General features: G+C 36.4%; 1 protein-coding gene across 2 annotated transcripts; it reads right to left on the bottom strand.

Annotated features, from left to right (window-relative positions):
• Positions 1–12,928: 12,928 nt before the first annotated feature.
• Positions 12,929–17,162, bottom strand: LOC132057858 (ABC transporter G family member 14-like). 2 transcript variants are annotated; one of them, XM_059450448.1, is made up of 5 exons: positions 16,862–17,162; positions 15,496–16,288; positions 14,594–14,758; positions 14,305–14,492; positions 12,929–13,787 (listed from the first exon to the last, which is right to left on the bottom strand). In XM_059450448.1, exons 1-5 carry the CDS (start codon positions 17,036–17,038, stop codon positions 13,143–13,145), a joined length of 1,968 nt encoding a protein of 655 aa, XP_059306431.1. In that variant the 5' UTR covers positions 17,039–17,162; the 3' UTR covers positions 12,929–13,142. The 2 variants fall into 2 exon arrangements, with proteins under 2 accessions (XP_059306431.1, XP_059306436.1); XM_059450453.1 differs by lacking the exon at positions 16,862–17,162 and adding an exon at positions 16,503–16,804.
• Between the last annotated feature and the right edge of the window lie 1,620 nt (positions 17,163–18,782).

Raw genomic sequence — 18,782 nt, 5'->3', positions numbered from 1 at the left:
AATTTTCATAGACGAGAGACCTAATTTGAAACCAATTTTTTTGCTTTATAGTAATCATCGGGTATGTCTAAGTTCGGATTAAGTTCTTTCATAAGCTCAATCATAGCGTTCATGCCCGCTATAGAAATATTCGCATCCGATTTAATACTTAGCAGTCTAACGGCAACGTACAATGCGAGTGTGACATGCCTTCGCAAAATGGACGACTAGCCGGACTCTAATTGTGCATAAAAACGTTGTGCCTCTTCATTAGGAGGTTGATCAACAGGTTGTTGGTTGTTACCCTCATTGTACATCCCAAGAGCATCCATAACCATTTCATGCAATCTAGGATCTTCACTACTGTCACACCCCAATCTTGATTAGGGTGTGATGGGCACCCGACCCCGTAACCGGAGCCGAGCGAACCCGCTAACCCTTACTACGTACTTGAAATTTTTTTTTTTGAACCTCTAAGTCGTGTATACAATAAGGTTACTAAAACATACTTTTATTGCTTTTAAATCAAGTAAAACATGTCACCGTACAAACTTGTATTATAATACAAACCGACTCAAAACCCACGACTGCCTCGCAAAGTCTCTAACTGTAATCGGGAATCCCGGCACGTATACTCGACTCGGCTTCACTCCGGACAAATGGAGCTTGCCAACTTATTTGGAACATCTTTTACATTAACTTCGATCCGTTCCGGTGTACCACGCACGCGGCATGAACGCAGCCCCCGAAGAGGAGGGGTCGGACGAGCAATGTAATCGAGTATGCAAGACATGAATAATAATAATAATACGAACAAAAACGTAAGTATGAAGCAATACCATGGGATTATAGAATCTGGATGAGATAAGAGGATAGCTCGTACCTATAAGTGCCCTTGGGCAAATCTTTCGTACTTTCTTAGCTTTCTCTTACTCGTATATATATATACACATATACATAAAAAAAGAATATATTATATTGCCGAGGCGTCGGCGGCGATCCATTTAACCATACACACACACACCCCGCGTCCGGGCATCCCGCGTCCGGACGATATCATGTGCCGGACTCCCGATCGTGTGGATATGCGTACATAACGCTCTCTCGCCTTATCCCTATTTTTTCCCGTAAATATATGCATGCTTCAAGTATAAATATCGGGCGTCTATAGCGCCCCGTCTCATTCGAAATATATATATATATATCGTCTATAGCGCTCGATTCTTTTTGTCACACGCACACACTTATATATATATATATTTACCGGCGTCTATAGCGCTCCGGTTCTACTATTCTATTCCATGTATATTTATCGGCGCCTATATAGCGCTTCTGGTTCGTATTATTATATATATGTATGTATGCCGGTTCACACATCAATCGGGGTCATAAAGCACAATTCCCGGTCTTTAGAATCCTTAGAATAGTCATTAAGACTTTCAATATTGTAAAACTTGATTTTTAAAGAAAGGAAATATTTTGGAAAACGCTTATAAACTTTTTGTAAGGAAAAAATCATGCATTGGAGTCAAAAGTTTAGTTAAAACCACTACTAATTTGATAGTAGGAACGATAAACCAAAAACTTTTATTAGCTATAGCATGGAAATAAGCTTAATGTAACGATAAGAAGGGATTTGGGAATAGTGGGCCCGCCTCGGTCGAATGAGGCGGCGTACACAATTTACGTGTAAGACGTTTCATGACATTGCTTATGAGAGTTTTAAGGTAATCGGGTCTCTTTTATGCAAGTTCTAAAGGTCTAAGAAGTTTTCCAACATTTCGCACCATTTCTAGTTCAATCTTCTTGAATGAATAGTGGCGAATTTCAATCTTGGATTTCGAGAAAAGGAATGATCCCCGAGGCCCGTATCCAACTTAGTACGTCTAAGACATGCCATAGAAAGAAGGGTGAAGTCTTACATACCTCTTTTACGCTCCTTCGCTACTCCGAATCAAGCCGCAAATCCGCCAAAATCTATGATTTGGTCACATTTACCAATTGTCAATTTGAGCATCTAGAAGTTAGAATTCAAAGTAATCATTTGTCTACCGAAATTTCGGCGGCTTCCCCCGTAAATATACCATGCCACCAAGTTTAACTCGGCCGATTTCAATCAACAACAATCCCGGAATACAACCCGGCCAAACTAACCACAATCAAACCAACAATCATAATAAAAATATCAATTCACAACATTTTCAAGACTTTCCAACCCAAATCTTTCAAATGTCTTAAGAACACCAACAATGCATTTATTTCTTTCAACTTCATAAACTGTATCAACAATCCGCATGCTAGCAACATCACTTCCACAAATTCAAGAAAACATATTGAAATCACATGGAACTCCAAATCAGCCCACATGGTTCTACATCTTCAACACAAGTTATTAAACCTTTATTTTTACCACATAATCCACAAGAAACAACGACCAAACGTTACATATAATTTGTTCATCATACTCCTCCAAAACAGCCCCCGGCTACACACACAACATTCAAGGTTCCATAATTTTCCATTCATTTCAACACATTACAACAATCAACATATCAATTAAAATTGATTCATCACTCCTAGACATACAATACACATACACACGGCCTACACCATGCACCACACGGCCACAACCACAACTTCCATATTTCCATAAATTTTCATCCGTTTCTATACTCTACAATATGTACCAAACATCCATAACTTAATAATCAATTACTAGATAATATCAATTCATCACTTTACTCCAACACAACACATATATTCCGCCAACATACAACATGCATATTTCCATGTTTTTCATCCATTTCCATATACTACAACATTCACAATCACCATAACACATCTAAAAGAGATTAAAACTCACCTTTCTCACTTAGTTCTTCAACATGACTTATGGGGAATTGCATGAACAAAGGCTTGGCTTGCCTCAACAATTGCTCCATGATGATTAGCATCTTCCAAAGGTAGAAAACATAGAAGAAAATAATTTTCTTGATCAATTCCTCATGGCCAATTTTTTTCACCATGGCCGAATGCCTACTATACTCCCTCTCTTCTTGTTTTTTTTCTTTCTTTCTTGAATTAAAAGATGAATATATATATATATGCACATCCTCCACCACTTTTCATATTTGCACTTAAGTTCCTCAAGTATGGCCTTGTATTCTCTTCTCTCCCTTTCTAGACTTTTCTTCTTTTTTCTTGATTTTTTCTTTTCTTTTCTTGATTCTTCTTTAAGCTTAATCAAAGAAGACTAATTGTCTTCTTGAAGAAGCTTTGGCCCCACATTTTTAAAATTTACAAATAGCCTCCATTACTTAAAATAAAGGCATATAGTGCACGGCCAACATGGCCCCTTCATGAATTTTTCTTGAACTTTATAAAATTACCATTTTGCCCCTTGACTTCCACAATATTACCACGGCCCATTTTACGAATTTCTCTTCTTGCCCTAAGCCTTTCTCAATATCCCCACAATGCCAATACCCATAAATAATATTCCTAACAACTCGGACATTAAAATTATTTTTGAACATAGTCTTGACCTTAATTTCTTACCATTATCCCACAACGTCCGAACGTACGAAATACGGGCTATAACATCCTCTCCTCCTTTAGAACATTCGTCCTCGAATGTTCAATCGACCTTTTACTGGGCGTCATAATGCTGCGGGAGGGTTCCTTTTATAGCTACTCCCTCCCTTATGCCCGTTCTTTATCTTTTACCTTATTCTTCATCGAACTCCTCGGTCTCTCCCCTTTAAGGGCTCCTTATATGCCGATAGTCCTTTTATGAAGTCTTTGTTGATACCTTATTCCTCGCCTTCCTTCCAATCCTATGCCTCACATACCGGAACTCTTTACTTTTCACCTTTTTCCCGCATTCGATCTCTCTTATTTTCCACCTACTCACTCTCTTCTTTTCCGAATATGGTACACACATTTCCATCTTTTCGTATATATATACATTTACTACCAACTAACCCACAAGGTACTTTCCAACGCTATTCAAGCCTATCCTAATTCCCAAGCTATGACACACTTCCTGTCTCTTTTCCAAGCTAATCCACCTCGTCTTACGCATCCTCTTAAAGGTCTCCATCCATCCATATATTCTAGTTTTCCTTAGGTTACTCTTAACTATTCATTTGTTCCTTGTATCTCAATTTGTAGGACTTTTGGTTTATTTCCCGGAGGGGTCACCCATCCGAAATTGCTCTCACCGAGCACGCTTAACCCCGAGACTTTGGTGGAATTTGGTACCTTAACACCGATATTTTCGCGTCTACTTCCTCGTATGCCTTTTATTACCTGATCAAGGGCAAGTCGAAGTCTCACAGCTTCCGAGGCATTTTCGTAACACGTCCTTTTCCTTATAATTACTATTTTGCCCTTTTTCTCTTCTCGATACTCACTTTCTGCCTGTATATGACTATTTCCTGTCTGGCGCCCAGCTTAACATAACGGAACAAATATATTCACCCGGTCTCACCTCTTTTGCCTTCCATATCATTTCTCGCCTTTTTCCGCCGATACTGGGCTTCTGCGGAAGTCAACGATTAGTATAAAGGATCTTATCTCCTATGACTTGGCTCTATCGCACGATCTCGCGACGTAAAGAAGGTCAACCATTCCTAAATGCCCCGTAGCCTCCTGTTTATAAATGTGACCGCTTCACACCCATAAACGGACTCTACCGGACACGACTTTGCGGACAACCCTTGGACCGACTGCTTCGATACCACTTTGTCACACCCCAATCTTGATTAGGGTGTGATGGGCACCCGACCCCGTAACCGAGCCGAGCGAACCCGCTAACCCTTACTACGTACTTGAAATTTTTTTTTTTGAACCTCTAAGTCAGGTGTATACAATAAGGTTACTAAAACATACTTTTATTGCTTTTAAATCAAGTAAAACATGTCACTGTACAAACTTGTATTATAATACAAACCGACTCCCAAAACCCACGACTGTCGTACGCAAAGTCTCTAACCGTAATCGGGAATCCGGCACGTATACTCGACTCGGCTCACTCCGGGACAAATGGAGCTTGCCAACTTCGGGCCGGAACATCTTTTACATTAACCCGATCCGTCCGGGTGTACTGCGCGGCATGAACGCAGCCCCCCGAAGAGGGGGGTCGGTCGAGCAATGTACCGAGTATGCAAGACATGAATAATAATAATAATACGAACAAAAACGTAAGTATGAACGGCAATACCGTGGGATTATAGAATCCGTGATGAGATAAGAGGATAGCTGGCCACCTATAAGTGCCCTTGGGCAAATCTTTACTTTCTTAGCTTTCCTTACTCGTATATATATACACATATACATAAAAAAAGAATATATTATATTGCGAGGCGTCGTTGTACCGATCCATTTAACCATAATATGCACACCCCGCGTCCGGCATCCGCGTCCCGGACGATATCATGTGCCGGACTCAACCGATCGTGGATATGCGTACATAACGCTCCTGCCCTTATCCCTATTTTTCCCCGTAAATATATGCATGCTTCAAGTATAAATATCGGCGTCTATAAATACGCCCGTCTCATTCGGCATATATATATATATCGGCGTCTATAGCGCTCGATTCTTTTTGTCACATGCACACACTTATATCATATATATTTACCGGCGTCTATAGCGCTGGTTCTACTATTCTATTCCATGTATATTTATCGGCGCCTATATAGCGCTCTGGTTTACGTTATTATATATATGTATGTATGCGGGTTCACACATCAATCGGGGTCATAAAGCACAATTCCCGGTCTTTAGAATCCTTAGAATAGTCATTAAGACTTTCAATATTGTAAAACTTGATTTTTAAAGAAAGGAAATTTTGGAAAACGATTATAAACTTTTTGTAAGGAAAAAATCATGCATTGGAGTCAAAAGTTTAGTTAAAACCACTACTAATTTGATAGTAGGAACGATAACCAAAAACTTTTATTAGCTATAGCATGGAAATAAGCTTAATGTAACGATAAGAAGGGATTTGGGAATAGTGGGCCCGCCTCGGTCGAATGAGGCGGCGTACACAATTTACGTGTAAGACGTTTCATGACATTGCTTATGAGAGTTTTAAGGTAATCGGGTCTCTTTTATGCAAGTTCTAAAGGTCTAAGAAGTTTTCCAACATTTCGCACCATTTCTAGTTCAATCTTCTTGAATGAATAGTGGCGAATTTCAATCTTGGATTTCGAGAAAAGGAATGATCCCCGAGGCCCGTATCCAACTTAGTACGTCTAAGACATGCCATAGAAAGAAGGGTGAAGTCTTACATACCTCTTTCTGCTCCTTCTGCTACTCCGAATCCAAGCTGCAAATCCGCCAAAATCTATGATTTGGTCACATTTACCAATTGTCAATTTGAGCATCTAGAAGTTAGAATTCAAAGTAATCATTTGTCTACCGAAATTTCGGCAGCACCCCCAGAATATACCATGCCACCAAGTTTAACTCGGCCGATTTCAATCAACAACAATCCCGGAATACAACCCGGCCAAACTAACCACAATCAAACCAACAATCATAATAAAAATATCAATTCACAACATTTTCAAGACTTTCCAACCCAAATCTTTCAAATGTCTTAAGAACACCAACAATGCATTTATTTCTTTCAACTTCATAAAGCGTATCAACAATCCGCATGCTAGCAACATCACTTCCACAAATTCAAGAAAACATATTGAAATCACATGGAACTCCAAATCAGCCCACATGGTTCTACATCTTCAACACAAGTTATTAAACCTTTATTTTTACCACATAATCCACAAGAAACAACGACCAAACGTTACATATAATTTGTTCATCATACTCCCTCCAAAACAGCCCCACGCTACACACACAACATTCAAGGTTCCATAATTTTCCATTCATTTCAACACATTACAACAATCAACATATCAATTAAAATTGATTCATCACTCCTAGACATACAATACACATACACACGGCCTACACCATGCACCACACGGCCACAACCACAACTTCCATATTTCCATAAATTTTCATCCGTTTCTATACTCTACAATATGTACCAAACATCCATAACTTAATAATCAATTACTAGATAATATCAATTCATCACTTTACTCCAACACAACACATATATTCCGCCAACATACAACATGCATATTTCCATGTTTTTCATCCATTTCCATATACTACAACATTCACAATCACCATAACACATCTAAAAGAGGATTAAAACTCACCTTTCTCACTTAGTTCTTCAACATGACTTAAGTGGGGAATTGCATGAACAAAGGCTTGGCTTGCCTCAACAATTGCTCCATGATGATTAGCATCTTCCAAAGGGTAGAAAACATAGAAGAAAATAATTTTTCTTGATCAATTCCTCATGGCCAATTTTTTTCACCATGGCCGAATGCCTACTATACTCCTTCTCTTCTTGTTTTTTTTTTTCTTTCTTTCTTGAATTAAAAGATGAATATATATATATATATGCACATCCTCCACCACTTTTCATATTTGCACTTAAGTTCCTCAAGTATGGCCTTGTATTCTCTTTCTCCCTTTCTAGACTTTTCTTCTTTTTTCTTGATTTTTCTTTTCTTTTCTTGATTCTTCTTTAAGCTTAATCAAAGAAGACTAATTGTCTTCTTGAAGAAGCTTTGGCCCCACATTTTTAAAATTTACAAATAGCCTCCATTACTTAAAATAAAGGCATATAGTGCACGGCCAACATGGCCCCTTCATGAATTTTTCTTGAACTTTATAAAATTACCATTTTGCCCTTGACTTCCACAATATTACCACGGCCCATTTTACGAATTTCTCTTCTTGCCCTAAGCCTTTCTCAATATCCCCACAATGCCAATACCCATAAATAATATTCCTAACAACTCGGACATTAAAATTATTTTTGAACATAGTCTTGACCTTAATTTCTTACCATTATCCCACAACGTCCGAACGTACGAAATACGGGCTATAACAACTACTTTCACCAGCAACAAAACTATGATTGCAAATATTACTGGCACTACCCTCAATTTCTCCATGACTAGTCCAAACATAATAGTCGTCCATAAAACCCTTACTACAAAGATCGGCCACCTAACATCCTCAGGGTTTTAACCACTTTATACAATTGCAATCTGCACAAGGACACCTAATTGTCCCATCCTTTTGACAAAATAAATTTGCCTGATTAATAAACCCCTCAACGCCTTTCTTAAATTCATCCCTCAACCCCGTCGATTAGGTAACACCCTATCATACATCCATCTGCGATGTTCATTGTCCATCTATATATACAAATAACAAATCCATATGAATAGTTTAAGATGCATAGAGTAATTCTACATCTAGTACACAGCTTTAGTGATGTAGTAAATAAACCAAATTCGATATACAATTTCATGCATACTTAATATTTAAAAGATTACATGATGAAGAGTTGACATCTTGTTTTCAAAATAGATGATCATTCCATTTCAAAATAAATAGTGTTTTAGGCTTTTCATTTTGTTTAAAAATAAGTTGTTCTTTAGAATTTCAAAGAGGAAATTGATCTTATTCTTCCAAATTAAAAACAAGGGGCTTGGGGAAGATCTCATAGAAAAGCTTCTAAATACCACGATACACAAACAACAAATGCTTCAATCAAAACTAGTCCGATAAATAATATGAATCCTAGCTATCCTTTTCCTCTATTTGGACCTTCTAGAAAGAAAACTAAACCCTATGGCAATTTAAAGCTAAGCCAAAAAAAAAAAAAAAAAAAAAAAAAGAAATCTGAAAATACTCTCACAAAAAAACCCCAAATCGAATTCATTTAGCATAAGCCTAAAATGTTTGAAAATTATATCTTTGCACATAAAAAAGAGAAATTTAAGCAACATATGAAATCAAGATATTTCCTATTAAAATCTAGAAAGATGACAAATTTTAAGCTGAGAATACTTCAAATTCCTTCAAAATAATTGCGATGATTAATGACTTCAAATAATAAACCTTACCTCTTCAAGAATATAGAAAAAACCGTAACTTTGTCTCCACTTTGAAATTGCAAAGTCAATTTTTTTGCTTTGTGTTCGGTGTTGCTTCCAATTCCACAAATTGGGTATCTTACGCCTGTATTCTCAAACTAATTCATGTCTCTTAGCTTTCCTCTGTTCGTGATTGAAGTGGCGCCATTGAGAATTTTGCCTGTGATTGAAGTGGCGCCGTTGAGAAGAGAGCAGCACAAATGGCGCCTAAGTTCTCTGTAGTCCTGTGAATGAATTTTGCCTCCGAATGTTTGTTTGGGGAAATGGAATGATTAGGTTAAAAGTGCTCTATTTTTCTTTTAGCTAAAATAAATGGCGCCTAAGTTCCCGCTGTTGTTTTTTTCCCCCAACTTTTTTTCGCTTCTAGCGCCTAAGTTTCTTTTATTCTAGCTTTAGTTTTTTAATTTTTTTTTTAACACAAATAGGGATGGGTAATGGAATGTATATACTCTCTCCGTTTCAATTTATGTGAACCATTTGATTTTATATGAAATTTTAAAAAATAGAGAAAGCTTTTAAACTTGTGATGTTAAATGAGTCACATATATTTTATGTGGCTATAAATCATTGCATAAAGGTAAATTGTTTCTAATTATACAACGAGATCATTCTTTTTAGCATGGACTAATAAAAAAATAAGTTCACATAAATTGAAACGGAGGGGGTATTAAACTATTTATAATCTTTGAGATAATAAGTAAATAAAAATATTAAATTTAGATAATAACCATCAAATTTTGTAGAAAACTTGCAAAACAATTTACTTTAAACAAATTGATAACTCAAATTAGCCTATTTTAGATCGAATCACCGAGTTGAATAAAATTTTAACTTAACAAAAGATATATTATATATTTGTGAAGACAAAATTGAGATTGTTTTAATAAAAGAGTGAAAATAAAATTTTGTTTGGGAATGTCAAACCAAATTATCTCCAAACAAATCAAGAATGACTAAACTTATACAATTTTTTTCATAATATTGTTTTCTCAAAATAACTAAGGCCTCATTTGTTTATATGAAAATTAAGACGTCAAAATCTAAACGCATATCTTAATATTTAAGATATGCATTAAGAATTATATGTCTGAATCTAAATACACATATGAATACTAAGATATTGTGTTAAGGTCTCGAATACTACATTATTAAGAGTTAAGACAGTTTGCTTTACAATATCTCGAATGTGTAAAATATGTCTTTATTTTAAAAAAATTAGTATGAAATTTAATACAATACAAAATGAATCTAATATGTTATCAATAAAATATTTTTTAAAATATTATATGAAGGTCGGTGTGGTGGCAATACTAGAGGTGGTCTTGTAGGTGTCAAATCGAAGATGGTGTCGGCTAATGGTGGTATTGTAGGTAGTAGCTAGTGGTAATGAATGCTTGGTAGTAGTTGGTGGTGGTGATTGATAGTGATAGCTAATAATGTTGGTAAATGACGACGGTGATTGACGATACATAGTGGTGAAGGATGACGGTGATAGACGATATATAGTGGTGACGATTGTGGTGATTGCGGTAGTCATGAACGATGGTGTGTTGTAAAAATGGTGGTTGGTGGTGATGATTGTAAATAGTGACTAGTGGCATTGTACGTTGATTATAGTAATTGATAATGGCAGTGGTTGTGAGTAGTGACAGTTAATAATGGTAGGCAGTGACAATAATTGATAATGATGGGAGATGTCGTAATGGTAGCGATAATTAAATAGAGGAAACGATGAGCTGCCATCTTTGTATAATTTTTTTAATCGACATTTTAATGATATTAAGACTTTGTTACAGATCTTTAATAATCATTCGGACACATTAAGTAGTTGTAACATAATAGATTAATATCACAAATACAATTTCACGTACTGTAATTTTTGACGTATAGGCTAATCAATCAATGATATTTCTTAAAAATACCACTCATGCACTATAGACTACTTAGTGTAATTATCGATTTATAAGTTAATCAATCAGTATTACTTAAGAATACCACTAATATACTTCTACTTACTAGAATTATTATATAATAGACTTATCAATCACTAACATTACTAAACAATACTTCTAATACAACACACTTTAACCATTGTCAATTTATAAGCTAAACAATCATTAACTTTTATTAAGGATGCCACTAAGAACACTTCTATTTATACTATCACTTTTTAAACTTATCACTTATAACATTCTTTAGAGTGCTATCACTATACACTTTTACTCGGTACAATAAATAAGTGGTACTAGTTAATTTTCTTATGATAAGTCTAGAAATGTAATATAACTGAAAAAAGAAAAAAAAAAAACTTTAAACAATTGCCGAGGGACTTACCAATTGACACCATCGCTATTTTTTATTTAAAAAATATAAAATAATTATTTATTAAATAATCAATTTTACATATTTAATTTACCAAGAGACATCCCTCGGTAATTTCAAAAAGAAAACTCAAAATAATTATATCTACTCTATCGAGAGACTCCCTCGGTACATTTTATTTAATTTTCATTTATTTTTTATTAACATACTGATGGTGTCCCTCGGTACGGAAAAAAAAATTCAAAATATTTATATTTATATTACCGAGGGTCTCTCTCGGAAATTTTAATTTGTTTTTTATTATGTACCGATAGAGTCCCTCGGTATAGTCAATTAAATGTTGACTTTAAAAAGTCAAATAATTTACCGAGTCCCGTCCCTCGGTATCTTTAAAAAATAATTAAAAATTAAAATATTTGACTTTTCCGAGGGACGCCGTGGCAAAGTAACTCGGAATAGTGACATCAAATTTGTCCCTCGGTAACCCGTGTAGGTAAATAGCTTGTTTTTAGTAGTGTGGCATTATACTAACACTTGGATCGGGAACCCACATGTTGATGCTCACGATTCCGATAGCCATACTAGTGGTTTGGAAAAGATCTTTCGAAAAGTATGTAGTGCAGGGCTTTGGTTCAGTGTAAGAGTACAACGTGTGATGTGCCGGTCAGACGCACATCACGAGTTTGAACTCCTATTGCACACAAAAAGCTTCACAGTTAAGTGGAGAAGGGTAGAGTGGCAGGCTCATTATCCACTGCGTCAGTTTGTCATAGGAGATTTTTCGATTATAAAAGGAAAGAGCGGGGTGCTAAGTGACTGCTGCTATAAGAGATAATTGCAACTTTACAATTATGGTCCTTTCACAATTAATTACAGCTCCTACTCACATTATACATAACAGGTTACTGCATAATCAATGACATAGATGAAGTACAAGGGTAATTGTCTTGTTGAACTTAAGATTATGGTTTTTCTGACTTAGCATATGACATTTATGTTTTTCTGCTAGATCTCTTTCATATGGATGTGATATCATAAGGTTCTGAACAAGGAAAAAAAAAAATCTAAAATACTTCATCACTATTCACTGGGGAGAATTTTCTCCCATTACATTCCATGATATGTTTTATTTTCAAGTGTAATTACTTGAAATTTAGCTAATTGTTCACCATTAGCCATCCTCATGCTTCACAACTTTTTTTGTTCTTCAATTTTTAAGTCATCCCCTAATGATTCTTCCATGTATTAGATCACTCGAAAGTCCTATGTTGGTCGGACTCTCCAAATTTGCCATTGCACCCGTGTCGGATCCTCCAAAAATGCATTACTTTTGGAAAATCCGATACACACCCGACAATATTTTTGAAGAGTCCTAACAACGTAGAGTGAAAACCATCATTCTTCCAAAATTTCCCCTCAAAGAAGTTTGCACATGTTCTAGAGGCCCAAAAATCCAACCCCTTAGATAGAAGGTAGAAATTGAATGTGTTCTTCTTCTTCTTCTTCTTCTTCTTCTTTTTTTTTTTTTTTTTTTTTAATTCCATCTTAAAATGATGCATATTCAATATATTCAGAGCGGCACAGATTTATTCTCCAAAGCATTTAAATTTTCCCAAGTTAATCATATGCAAAATATTGCCAGAGTGCTAGTAATACATCAAAAATTTTGTGTTACATGATAAAAAATCTGGCAATAGGATCAAAATCTAAATCTAACATTCTTAACTCTTCTGTTGCAGAAAAATTTAACTCTTTCAACTTCACTCCAAAAATAAGTCCTCTCTTCATGTCTCCATTGAATCATCATCGTACACGAGTGAGGGCTAGATAAGCAACAAGTCTGTAGCCTACCAACATCACAGCCATGATCAAGACGTCGATCCACATATTGTTTAAGCCTACTGATTTAATGGCAGGCAAATTTGCAACTTGGCAATAGACTCCTTTTGAACATTCATAGTAATCACTCTGATTGTACTGAACCCCTAGAAGCAACTTGTAGCTATAGTAGCTGTAACTCAAATATTTTAACCAAACGATGAATGATGGAATTTGTTGAATGTAGTAGCCTCCAGCAATTAGGAAGACTAATGTTGTGACCGATGCTAAAGTAGTGGCTTGTTTAACATCCATGAGTAAAGCACCAAAAGCTAGCCCGAGACTTTGTGAAACGAGAACGTTGTAGAGGACTACTAGAAGTGATAGGATGAAGGTTGTAGGGTCGGGCTTAAGCCCGCCCATCCAGTAAAGGATGAAGGTAAATGCTGTTGGTAATGCAAGTTCTAAAGGCAAATCTCCCACAGTTTTGGCTAAAAAATACGACGAGAGGCGGTACATTCCTGATGATCGCTCTTTTATGAGCATTCTTCTTTCTTGTGGAAAAGTGAAAACTGCATTGTAGAGTGGATAGAAGCCCCAAAATACCGCGAAAAAGAATAACATTGCAATCTGCAAAACAGAAAATCAAATATGATTATTAAATATTGGAACATAGTAGCTGGATACTATCTGTTGTTACATGTAACATGTAAAGAGGCCTGATTGTCGAAATTGTAAAAAGTTAGCTCTGGATTGAAATATTCTAGGGTTTAGGATTTAAATGAATTTTCCTTTGAACTTTGCGAATGATTCATATTTGCCCTTGAACTTACAAATGATCAAAATTTACCCTTTATGCTGCTACCATTAGCCCAAAAGGTCAAAATTGAGTCATTTTGGTAACGGCAAGGGTAAAAACAAGACACGTTTTTAACGGAGGGTAAATTTTCTCTAAATCATATAGTCCACGGGCAAATTTGGACCTTTGCCCTTATTATTAATAGAACATGGTAGCTGTCTGTTATCAGTTGTGACATGTAACGAGGCCTGATTGTCGAAATTATAAAAAGTTAGTTCTATTTACTGGAGCAACCTAGTGTAACTATAGGAAATTATTTGTTGACATAGTGAATGGATAATTTCTTACTCGATCTTCGATGTGGGATGTTGGAGTATGCCACCACAACAATCCTGCAAGAAATGCTACACTTATAACTTGGAAGATCCGAAGCCTGTTGAACGTCTCGTATCTTCGCTCCCTTAGCCCCCTTAGGAGCAGCACTTTGAATTGATGCATCCAACTTGTGCACCATTGCTCTAATTTCACACCATTTCCTGCATAGATAGAGCCCACAATAGCTATTATTAATTAGACACTGATTAATGGTGATGAAAAGTTTGAAGTTTTTTTTTTCCATTGTAATTTGGAAACTTACTTGTAGAAACATTGTAATTACTGTTATCTAAACTGCATAGCTCAGTTCTCAAACTTGTCGAAATGTTCTTTTCATACGCAGAGACGAGAGCTTCTCTCACCAACTTCTTTTCCTGTTCCGTATTGTCACCTTGCTCAATGGTGTGCTTGGTATCCGGTCCAATTCCTGAAAGACCAATGATAGTTTTTAAGATGCCAGGAACACAGTAACAAAAGGAATATAGGAGTTTGTCCCTAAGTATTTGACCAAATAGAATCGTCCAGTTCCTATAGAACCTATCCCTAAAATACCCCTAGAGGGGGTCCATTGACTCTAAAAGTCGTGAGGGTTCAAGTCCTCTATCCCCAGAAAGACTATTTCACTCCCCAAATATTTATCCGACCCCCTGCTTACGTGATTTAGATTAAAACAGTTGCTAACTGATCATACATACGTATTTGTTATAAAAAATAGAGGAATTATTCTTGAGATTATTAGGGAGAGATGAAAGTGAATCCTACCTTAACAACTGTCAAGGGACAATTGATAGTGGGGTCTCATTTACTTTACTTAAGAAAGGTACTAATCACCATTACTTATCATTAATCCTAGAGACTAATCTAACTTTATGTCTAATAGGCCATAATTAAATAGAAAAAAAATGTTGAACCATGGTCCTTCATGTTAAGTTTGTCAGAATTGGACATTTATGTGAACCATGATACTTTCAACTTTTCAAGCACTACAAAAAAAACAGGAATTAGCGACAGACAAATTCTGTAGTTAATCAGCAAAATCCTTTGCCAAATTAATCCTATTTAGCGACAAATTAGTGACGAATAAATTTGTAGCTAATTCCAGATTTTTTTTTCTTTTTTTTTTTTGGTTGTGAAGGGTGTTAAAAGTGGAAATGTTCTAATTACCATTCGCGAGATCGAGCAAGAGATCAGCAGGATTGATAGTGATGGATATGGAAAAACCAATAGAGGAGAAGTATTCCAAGGCACTTGATGCAGGACCATAGTAGATAGGAGAGCCCTCAGAGAGCAACACTACCTTATCGAACATATAATAAAGCTGGCTAGACGGCTGATGGATCGTTATGATCACAGTTCGACCACCACTTGCTAGGCGTTTAACTGTGTTCAGGATCCGGAGTGCTGTTGTCGAATCCAATCCTGAAGTAGGCTCGTCTAAAAGTAGCAAACTCGGGTTGATCAGCATTTCTTGACCTATACTGACTCTTTTCTTCTCTCCACCTGATATCCCTCTAAACAATGGTCCTCCAATCATGCTGTTTCTACACTTGTTTAATCCAAGTTCTGCAATAACGTGCTCTACATGTCTCACTTTTTCCACCCTGCCGAGGCTTTGTGGCAGCCTAAGCAGAGCTGTGAATAGAAGTGTTTCTATTACTGTGAGATGAGGATATAGGACATCATCTTGTGCCACGAAACCGGTTCTACGCTTAATTGAACCCGAGAAAGGCTGGCTGTTGTATGTAATTTTCCCGGATAATTTGCCCGAAAGACGGCCGCCTAGTGCTGTTAGGAGGGTAGTTTTGCCACTACCTGATGGACCTAACATTGCTAGCATCTCTCCTGGACACACTATACCTGTCACCCCATTTAGTATAGTCTTCTCTTTTGTGCTTGATGGTCCTCCACAGCACATTCCTTTGGTTTCTTGCCTAATCTTGTAAACAATCTCTTCAAACTGCACATTTTAAATGAAGACATCAGCAAAGTTTACATTGAACCTATGTTGCTCAGCAATGGTGGAGCCAGGATTTTCACTAAAGGGATTCAAAATGTAAAGAAGTAAACATAAGAAGAAACCAAGAATTCAACATCTACTATATATACATAAAAATAAAATTGGCCTTGTATAAATAGTGTAATATTTTGACGAATGAAGCCCCTTGCGGTACCGTAACCGCCACTGGTTGCTCGGGCTCTTCAAAAATAGCCCAGAATGTGTGTTGATGGCCTTTGGAGGATCCAACACGGGTATGACAACATTTTTTGAAGGGTCCGAGCAGCATAAAGATCAGAACTATCGAAGCATTACGACAAGGGCAGAGTAAGAAATTATAACAAGTGGATCCAGGAAATTTTCTTTTACCCTATTTACACAGTATAATTTTTTGACAAAGGGAATTCAGTTGTCATTTCAGTACATGTAGCTCTGCCCCGGATCAGAGCACATGACTGACTCAACTTATTTTTCACATGTAAGCAACAAGTAAACCTTTGTACTAAAAGGAGAAAAGATAGAGGAAAAATAGACCTTCAAAGTTATAGGGGACAGGGCCCTTTGTGAAAAAGACTCTTGTGACTTGATCTGGACAGGGAAAGCCAGATAGGACTTGTCGTATTGCTCTGACGAATTAAGGGAATTCGTCGGAACTGCCATCAATTCTGTGCCACTATTTTCTGGTTTTGCTGCTACACAATGAAGGGCCATATTGCCAAATAGTTGAACAACTTGAACTGAGGAAAGTTCTAGTCTTGGCTTGATAAAAGAACTTAGGAGGGAAAAGTTAAAGAGTTGCTTTTAACTTGAGTTTCTTAAAGTGAACTGGACAACTAGATATATAAACAGAGAAAGAACTTACAAAGGAGGAGTTCTCTCCTTTGTGTTAAATTAAAGTAGTAGTCCTATGTCACTTTCTCTTCTTGTGGGCTCTCACCTCTTTTTCCTTAAAGTATTTTCACACAATCAAATTATGACACTAATCTTCTTCACGTCATTTTCCTCTTAATACGCTTTGAACTGTAGCATCCTCTCACTATCTTTCCATTCTTATATGAAGTGATTGTTTCATCTTTCTTCATGCAGAGACTGATTTCTTTTGCCTTCCTTCTCTGAGTGAACGGCAGGGGTGGGCATGGTACGGTATTTGAAATTTCGGTGCGATAATTTTGATTTTCGATTTCTAAAAATACTATATCATTACCGTACCAAATTAATTCGGTATGGTTTGGTATTTTAAAGTTCGGTGTCGATATTTTTACATTACAAAGAAATCAATACTATAGTTTGTCCGACTTCATTCGACTTACATATACTCATATCGTAGAGAATTATGACTTCCGCTACTTGAGAAACGTCTCAATTATTATGTACTAAATACCTTACACATTTAAAAATATTCAAAAGAAAGTACAAGCAATCCCCATCGTAAATCAATTACACAAAAAAGACATTTAAATCAAGATAGAGTAGTCAAAGTTCCAATGTTTAAACAATTAGTTACTAATAATATTAGTTTATATATTTGTTACTATTATAATACTAAGATATATGAATTTTATATGTAATTATATACTTCGGTATGGTATTCGGTATTTCAGTATTTTCTTTATGAATACCAATATCGTACCAAATACCAAACTTTTTAAAAATGTATAACAAATACCATAATACCGAAATCACGGTATAAAAATTTTCATTTTCGGTGTGGTAATCGGTATCTACCATACCATGCCCACCCCTAGTGAAGGGTGCATGCTTGTAGTGAAGCTAGAAATTTCACTAAGAATATTCGGTATAAAGGATTAGCCCTTAGCCTGTTTCTATTTATCTTAGTGATGGATAAATTGACACGGCTTATTCAAGGGGAGGTGTCGTAGTGTATGCTATTCGCAGATGATATAGTACTGAATTGACGAGTCACGCAATGTAGTTAATGATAGGCTAGAAGTTTGGCGACAAACCCTGGAGTCTAAAGGTTTTAGGCTAAGTAGGACTGAGACAGAATATCTAGAGTGTAAGTTCAGTGCAGATTTACCTTTAAAAAAGTAAGTTCAGCGGCGTGACGCAAGAGGAGGAGGTGGAAGTGAAGCTCAATGCACAAGTCCTATCCAAAAGTATAGTTTCAAGTTTCTTGGGTCCATAATCCAAAGAGACGGATAGATTGATGATGATGTCGCTCAATGCATTGGAGTAGGGTGGGTGCAATGGAGGATCGTATCGGAGGTATTGTGCGATAAGAATGTGTCATCAAGGCTTAAAGGTAAATTCTACAGAGTAATGGTTAGATCGACTTTGTTGTATGGAACAGAATGTTGGTCATTCAAGAACGCTCACATCCAGAAGATGAGTGTAGCGGAAATAAGGATGCTTAGGTGGATGTGTAGGTACACTATGGTTAGGATAGAAGTTATACAGGGCAAGGTGGAAGTGGCTCCTGTAGTGGACAAGATAG

The sequence above is a fragment of the Lycium ferocissimum genome, chromosome 1 (assembly GCF_029784015.1).
Source record: "Lycium ferocissimum isolate CSIRO_LF1 chromosome 1, AGI_CSIRO_Lferr_CH_V1, whole genome shotgun sequence".
NCBI classification, from domain to species: domain Eukaryota; kingdom Viridiplantae; phylum Streptophyta; class Magnoliopsida; order Solanales; family Solanaceae; genus Lycium; species Lycium ferocissimum.
This window is presented reverse-complemented; position numbering and strand designations above follow the sequence as displayed.